The sequence below is a fragment of the Crotalus tigris genome, unplaced genomic scaffold, assembly GCF_016545835.1.
Source record: "Crotalus tigris isolate CLP2741 ecotype Arizona unplaced genomic scaffold, ASM1654583v1 scf7180000019856.1557650, whole genome shotgun sequence".
Taxonomy (NCBI): Eukaryota; Metazoa; Chordata; class Lepidosauria; order Squamata; family Viperidae; genus Crotalus; species Crotalus tigris.
Window position 1 is genome coordinate 754,666 of NW_024097742.1, and position 8,108 is coordinate 762,773.

Consider the following 8,108-nt stretch of genomic DNA (forward strand, 5'->3'; position numbering starts at 1 on the left):
CCTGACAGAAATTCTTGACTTTCAAATATATACTTTGTTAGACATGTCACACAACACTCACCCAGAATTGGAAACACCCAATTTCCACACCAAGAGAGGTATGCAAATCTGGGTGGGAAGCTCCAACATTATTGTTCCCAGATCAGAAAGATATTATAATGCATGCAATAATTACTCAACACAAAATCACATATACAAACAAAATACAAACATTTGAAGAGGGTGTGTCAAAAAGAATAAGAGTATACTGAGGGTTCTTGCTCACAAACATGCCCTGGTAACTCCTTTTTCTGCCATATCCACATGTTACCTACAAGATGAGCGCATAACTAAGACAGCCTCTTTCTTCTCCCAGCAAAATTTAGCCCTAAATGTGCTCCAGCACATTTCAGTGACTTCAGTGGCTGCTGATGTGGTTCAAGAACTGAGATCTGCCCAGGTGGCACACAAGTTTAATAAATTATTATGGTTCATCACACAGTCAGCCAGATATTTAGGCTGAATTTGACATTTTTGTATGCCTATTGAGAAGGACTTGGGATGAGCAGATGTGGATGTTTGGTAGTATTATAGATATTGTTACACAAAGTGGTTTCAAGTAAAGCTGCCTTTTGCAAATGATTAATGGTGAATTTATCTATACTGATGGTGTTCCAATGGTACTCTAGTTGTTTTGGGATTGCACCTATTACTATTTTATTATTGTGGTTCATTGCACAGTCAGCCAGATATTTAGGCTGGATTTGGCACTTTTAACCACTTATTGAGTCCTTCCCAACGACCTGGGATAGGCAGATGTCATTTGTAGGGAGAATGGTTGGCAGCTGACTTCCAGGCAACTGATTAAAGAGAAGATAAAATCGCAGATCCACCGTTCCCTTTCTTTAACTGGTTCGGTCTGCTTTTTTTTTAAAATTGAAAATAGGTACCGAAAACAAAAACAAATTCTCAGAACTTTGATGAGTAAGTTTCTTGGAAGGAGGGTTAAGCTAACAATACAAGAATTCCAGGGAAGGCTTTACTTTTACACGAGTCCTCTATTTATAAGCCATTATGGCAACAAGATTCAGGAATATTTTGTGAGACGAAAGGGGAGAAAGCCCCGCTCTCTAGTGCACCTGTCCTTGTTTTGGAAACAACTACTAGACTTATCCACGGAAGAGCCGATTCACAATAGGCGCGCAAGGGCAGCGCCTTTGGAGGCGTCCTTGTTGTGACAGGGGAGGGGTCAGCAACGCTCACGCTAGGAATTTTTCCGTCGGCTCAATGCCTGGTGGAGAGATAGCACGTTAAGGCAGCCAATTGGAGCAGCCCTCAGGACGGGAGGAAGAGGGACCTCGGGGAGGAAGAGCCTTCGGGGGTCGGCCGTCTGATCCCCTGCGGGAAGCCCCATCAGCCTTGCCTCCTTTGCACCCTCCTCCCCTTTTAGGGTCAATAGCACGAGCCGCGCGCTTCCAAGACTTACAAATAGCCTGGAAACTTTCTTGGAACTTTGCCTCCCGCTGACGACAACAATCGCTCCGGGGCCCCATCCTCTCCTCTCAGCCAATGGGAAGCTGGGCGGGGAGGACCCGCAGAGACCAATCCTGAGGCTCTGGACAGTTCCCCGGTCCTGACCGACCTTCACCGGACTGGAGCAGGGAGGGCATAAAAGAGCCCGGAGGAGGCAATTGGAGTTTGGCCGCCGCTGTCGCCACCACTGCTGCTGCTGCTGAGCCAGACGACTGCGCGGCGGCGACTGCTGCTGTTCCTGCCCGCTGCTTCTCCTTGGCTGCTTCTCCTTGGCTGCTTCCTCCGAAAAAGAACGGCGGTCGCGCTCGGTGCAGCCGGGAGCCCAGCACAGCCGCTGTTCTTCCGCAGGGGGAGGAGAGCGCAGGCAGCGGAGGAGCGCACGGGGGCGGGGAAAAAGCCGCGGCTGCCGGACTCCCTCTGGTGCGTTGCGCGCGGCCGCAGCCAGAGAAAAGCAGCGAGCGGGGAAGCGGCTCATTCATTCCTACAGCCAGCCCCGAGGAAGAACCGGCACAACCCGCAAGCGAATCCCACCTGGCTGCATTCTTTTGCGACCGAAAGAAGGGCTTTGATCCCGCTTCTCCTTCACTCCGGCCGAGTCCGTGAATGCCAGATCTAACCCCAGGGCGGTTCGAAAGGCCAGCAGGCTGGCTGGGAGTTTTGGGGTGGAGACGTGTGAGGTAAGAGCTCTGGAGCATCTGGCGAGAGAAGGGGAAGATGGAGAGCGGGAGAAGGCAGGCCGACAGGCCGGCGAGGTAGGGGGTCGTGGCAAAGACGGGTCGTGCCGGAATTGCGTCTGCTGCTTGGGAAGACTGAGGGCGAAGCCGAGAATGGTGGTCTTCGGGGCACAACGATGCCTTTTGAGATGAGTACCGCCCATTCTCCCTTCAAGCCTTGAAAGATGAACCGCCAACCCCAAATGCATGTTTTTTATGCTGTAAGAAACCCCGCTGGGGAGAAAGGCTACTCGGGAGGAAGGAGGGGTGATTAATGTTTGGAAGGGAAGGCTGGGGGAGAATTTTGGAGGAGCCAGGTTCTTCCCAAGTGTGAGAGAGAGAGCAGCCTGCAGAGAGGAAGTTGTGGGTACAAAAACTAGCACTATAACCGGACTGAGAAAGTCCTGGCCTCTCCTGAGCCTCCCAACATTGTTCCTCCCCTTTCCTTGTCTTGCTACAAGCTGTTGCCTGGCAAGAGAGGAGAGGAAAGATGAATGCCAGTAAGGGGAAAGCAGGTCAACTGGTAACTGCCTTTGGAGCCTCCAAGGGTGCAAGGTTTGGAGGACATTCCCTTGCTGGTTCACGTAGCAATACCATGGGGTGCAGTGGGATGAAGGTCATGATAACTCAAAAGGGGAGGACACAGAAGGGGTGATCCAAGGACAAGATAGGGCAGACCTGTGTTTCTCAATCTTGGAACTTTAAGACGTGTGACTTTTAAGTCCCAGAATTCCCCAGCTGGCTGGGAATTGAAGTCCATACATTTTAATGTTGCCAAAATTGAGACACACCGGTATAGTAGATTGGCCTGAAAGTGTCTTGGGCTGCATATTAAACCCCAAGTTATATATTCAGAGTAGGTACCAACCAAGATGGACAAATCCTGATGTGGAGATCACTGGGGACTCCACTCGTAAAGCAAGTCACCAAAAGGGATTGGGATTTGTATGGGGGTATTCAATTGGCCTTCTCCAAATTGCAGCTTGATCTGGAAGTCAGTCTTGTTGCTTGCTGCTGGGCCAGATCTTGGCCCTTTGCCCTTGAAAAGGAAGCAAACATCACACCTTCCTGAGCCAAAGTGTAGGCACCTTAAAACCCTTCTGCTAGTAGTGTAAACAAAACAAAAAGCTGAACTAGCTAGCAGAGTTAATTTATCTCAGATCTATCAATGGGAAAGAGAAGTTTCAGTGTTAATGATGTACTTGGAAATTCCTGTGTGACAACTCTGATGAGTATGCTGATTGGGAGTAGGGTGAGAGTTCAAGGGCTACAGAAATGCCCCATTCCTTGCCTAGGACAACTAACAACTCAAAGACAGTAAAGTGAGGAAGTCATTCTGTTGCATGTGTTGTATTGATTGCAACACTGGGGTGAATGGGGATAGACAAGCTTTTACTGCAGCTCCTGGGAGACATAAACACCATATTTAGCAGCCCATTTCTGGAACTCTTGGGATTCTGATAAAATTCTCCAACACAGTTATTTTTCAATGCCTGATCTGCTGCTTGTGGCTCAATTTGATACTGAGGAGTGAAATACCCCATCATTTAAGGATGCAAAACCTCTTAGTCATGAATGTGCTAAGACAAATATGTACATATTGCATTCGGTTTTAGATGAAGAGTCACAAACAGCCCAGTTAAATAAAATACAGACTACATAGATCTCTAAAATGATATTGTCTATTTCCTTTATCATACTTAATAATATAAAGGGGTTTGACACCAAATTTGTTAGCGTCCAGGTGCCCTGTAAACCTAGATCTGCAAATTTCAATTCCATCTGTCTTGTGGGGAAATGGATTCAACCTGGGTTAAATTTAAGATACTTAGTTCAGTGACAAAGTTCTCACTCACTTCTTATTTTTAAGGAGGGGGGGGATTAATCACTAAACAAAGCTAGTGTTACAAGGGGTGATAACCACAGAAAGAAATGTCTATAGTATTTGGAGATTGGGGTAAAGATTATCCAGCTGAGCTGAGCAATATTAGGGGTATTGATAGGCACTGTAACTAGATATATTTATTGTTTGATAGAGGGTGGGGGGAAGAAGAAGCAGAAAAATACATTTATGCTAGGAGAACCTGGCCAAAAAATCCTCATCAAGTCATAAAAAGGTCCGTTGAAAGTTGAGGAACATAGGTAAAAATTGTGGAAGATCTCAAGGGTACTGCTACTGTTTTTGTTCCCCAACCCCTCAGAAATAATTTAACACTGATCCATGACTGACCTGTCTTTACTTGACTTTAAAGGCTAGGAAAAATACTGTGCCAGCTTGACCTACAAATTACACAACAGAAAAAAACCCAACTACACAAAAGGGATAGAAGGAAAAGAAAAACATAGAAGCCTGACACCTTTCATACAACAACTGATCTTGGAGAGGAGGCTACTGACAAGAATAACAATCCAACAAACTTGTCAGTTCCCCCCCCCCCAGCTTTTTTGTTTGAGCAAAATGCAAAGCCTTCAAACTCTTATAGAATCTGACCTTTGGTAACTAGCAGAGTTCCTTCCAGTGGTGGGATTCAGCCAACATCTCACTTGGCAATTTTAACTACACTATTATTGAAGTTGGGACAGAGAGATCAGGAACTCTTTTCAAAGAGTGGTAGAAATCTTGGATGGCAGTGCCTGCAGTTCCCATAAATATGGGGAGGTTTCAGATTTAGGCAGAGTTCTTTCCCATCGTCTTCAAGCAGTTTTTGTCAACTACCTCACAATATGGGTAGTCCTAGACTTATGCCCACAATTGGGCCCAGGTTTTTGTTGCTAATCAAGACATTTGTTATGTGAGTTTTGCCCCATTTTATGACCTTTGCCATAGTTGTTAAGTGAATCACTGTAGTTATTAAATTAGTAACGTGGTTAAGTGAATTTGGCTTCCCCATTGACCTCGCTTGTCAGAAGGTTGCAAAGATTGATCATATAACCCCAGGATATTGCAATCATCATAAATATGAACCAGTTATCAACCATATAGTATTCAGATCACATAACCATGGGGATGCTGCAATGGCTGTGTGAAAAACCATCCTAAGTCACTCTTTCCAGTGTCCTTATAACTTTGAACAGTCGCTAAATGAATGATTGTAAGTTGAGGACTGCCTGTACCTTGATGAACCTTGAATGGTAGACAAAGACATAAAAGGACATTACTTTGGGGAGGGGTAGTTTCTAAACAATTCCTTTTCTCTTAAAGCCTTCCTCCGTCTTCTTGAATCTTCATGAGAAAAAGATCTGATAGCCAAGAAGGAAGCCCTTCCCTGTGAATTTGACTTCAAGGATGCCCTGGAACGTCAAACGGTTGAATAACTGCAACAGCCACAGCTCCCAGTCACAGAAACAATGCAAGAAATCCTCTTTTGCTTTCTATCAAGCTGTGAGAGACCAGCTACCAGTGTGGTTCTTGGAAGACATGAGGTGCATGGAGGTTTTCCACTGGCAAGAAGGAGGCAAAGTCAGCACATATTCGCCTTCAGAGGCACTGCTCTATGCCCTGGTACACAACCACCAGCCTTATGCCCGATATTTACTGAGTCAATTTCCTAAAAGTGCCCTGGCAATACCCAGCCTTCATTTCAGCTGCTGCCACTCTTCAGCTCCTCACTTAGCTATGGCTGTCCGTTACAATCGTATCCATGTCCTTGTAGAGATTCTGAAGGCCATCAAAAACTTTCCAGTAAGCGACCGAGCTACCTATTTGGATCGCCGAGGTTGCAGTCGAGTAGAAGGTGGCAAAACAGCTCTTCATGTGGCTTGTGAACTGACAAGGCCAGAATGTTTGATTTTGTTGCTGGGACACGGAGCCTCACCTTGCCTTCACGATTGTGCTGGGAACACACCTTTAGACCTACTTCTACAACAAATTTGGGAGAGTCCAGCATCAAATCTCTGCACGAAGCTTCTCCTTCTGGACTCACTCTTGCTCTTCTTGCCTCCAGGCTTCCATTTCGCCATGAAACAGCAGCTCCAGGAAGAACAGCAACCATGGCAGGGCCTTCTGGGTGATAGCCGATATCAATGGTTGGCTGGTTTTGCCCCTTTCTCTCTCTTTGTTAGATCCATGCAAGTTTTAATTGGGAGCACTTCACCTGAACATTTCCCAGAGGCTCTGGATGGTCTACCTTTGCCGCACTTTCTGAAACCTTTGGACTTGAAGTTGAAGGGCTAAGGTTATAAGCTAGAGACCCCTTCTCTCACTTTTACTCCCTCTCTTCCTCACCTTTCAGTTGCTGCTTGTGTGATGAAAATAGGTTGTGTGGAGAACCCATGTGCTGAAAATGAAATCTTTGTGGGAGAAGGAGAAACACTTGTTTTAATTAGAGACTTTTTTCCAAAGATTTTAATATGTTGTGTTTTATTTAACTATTGCTCAGTCGGAGAGAGTGGAACACCTAAAGTGTATTCTAAAAATAAATTTCATTTTATGGCAGGATGCAAAGCTTAAGGTATGCCAAATTGTAGACTGACTCAAGTGAATTAGCATTTTAGGCCAAAAGCTATACCAAGCAATGAAACAGTAGCTTTTGTAAACCACACTCAGCAGATCAACAGTAAATAATGCACCAACAGGATACTGACTTTACAGCAAAAAATACCTGGACCCAGGTTTACTGACCCAGTCAGCAAATGATGATTTGGAATATGTCCAGTTTTTCAAACCCCTTCTTTGTCAACCTCAAATTACTTGCCACAGGTTTATATATAATTTAAACAAACACAACACAACCAGAGTTTGAAATGTTGGTTTAAGCTATTACCTCTTATGTCCAACTAATATGAAAAGGGACAAAAAAAATCTTTTTTTTTTATAAAACAGCTATTAGATATTAGAAAGAATTGAACTATTGGCCAATTGCCTGTCCCCTCCCCTCTCTCATTATTTTCTCATGGCAATATATTGCAAGAGTCATTTTCTTAAAAGAATTATTATTTTCTCTGTCACCAATCATTCACTTTTATTTAAAAATATGTATATTCAAGAGGAGGTCAAATCAGCTAAGCATTAAACAAAAAAACATTAAACACATAGCAATCCCTATTGGTATTAATAAGAACAATAATAGTGGAATAATATAAGCAGTAACTATTTCAGTAGAAAGTAGTGAAAACTGAAAAAACATTCAAAGTCAAGAAAATATGTTTGCAGTCATTCAAAAATTATTTGAGATCAGAAGGAAGGTTGATGAAGGTGAGAGTCAAGAACCAAGATGTAAAAATGTAAAGCTTCACATACTTTTGTTGCAATTGTTCTCTTCAGAGTCATTTCTCATCTATCTGTCTTGCTGTCTAACTATCTATTACAGACATGTCAAACACAAGGCCCGGGGGCCTGATGCAGCCTGCAAAGTGGTTTCATGTGGCCCGTGAAGCCATCCTGGAAACAGTGAGGGAACGGCCCCCGCTGCCTTGGCCCTGGCCCAGGCCGGCCGGGAGCCAATGTACAATTTTGTGCTGGCCATCTATGCTGAAATGTATTCAGTCTTAACTCCACAAGACTGTCTGGAAACAGCGAGGGCGCCCCCTTGGGGAAGTGGGGCTGGGCTTGGTGCCGCAGGTACTTGAGGGGCTGGGCATTTGACCTCCGGGCAGCCTGCACCACCATCCAGCTCCCCTACATGGCCTGAGAGGAACGGTGAGGCTACTCCAGTGGACCATGCCTTGGCACTTGCCCTGGTCCCACCCCCTTCTGCCAGAGACCCTCATTCTGTCCCACTCCTGTCCAGGCCCTCACAGGCACCCTTGACGCAAATGATGTAGGGCTGGCCATGCCCACCCAATAGGCCACACCCACTCCATCCACGCTCACCCAGTAGGCTGCACCCACCCTGGCCACACCTACCTGGCCCCCCGAGGGCAACCGCAATGCTGATGCAGCCC

The 8,108-nt window shown here is 45.6% G+C and overlaps 2 protein-coding genes across 2 annotated transcripts in view; one reads left to right on the plus strand and one right to left on the minus strand.

Moving 5' to 3' along the window:
• RCOR1 (REST corepressor 1) overlaps window positions 1-1,598 on the minus strand; it is a 345,293-nt gene extending 343,695 nt beyond the window's left edge. Inside the window, exon 1 of the mRNA XM_039364835.1 lies at window positions 1,466-1,598. The gene's annotated coding sequence lies outside the window, so the exon portion shown is untranslated. The remainder of the gene's footprint in view (window positions 1-1,465) is intronic.
• Window positions 1,590-6,663, plus strand: ANKRD9 (ankyrin repeat domain 9). The gene is made up of 2 exons (XM_039364840.1): window positions 1,590-2,189; window positions 5,428-6,663. The coding sequence occupies exon 2, from the start codon at window positions 5,512-5,514 to the stop codon at window positions 6,397-6,399; it is 888 nt and encodes a 295-aa protein (XP_039220774.1). The 5' UTR covers window positions 1,590-2,189; window positions 5,428-5,511; the 3' UTR covers window positions 6,400-6,663.
• The last annotated feature ends 1,445 nt before the right edge of the window (window positions 6,664-8,108 follow it).

Coding starts and splice junctions, on each gene's coding strand:
- ANKRD9 (XM_039364840.1), top strand. CDS start 5,512: ATGCCCTGGAACGTCAAACGGTTGAATAACTGCAACAGCCACAGCTCC.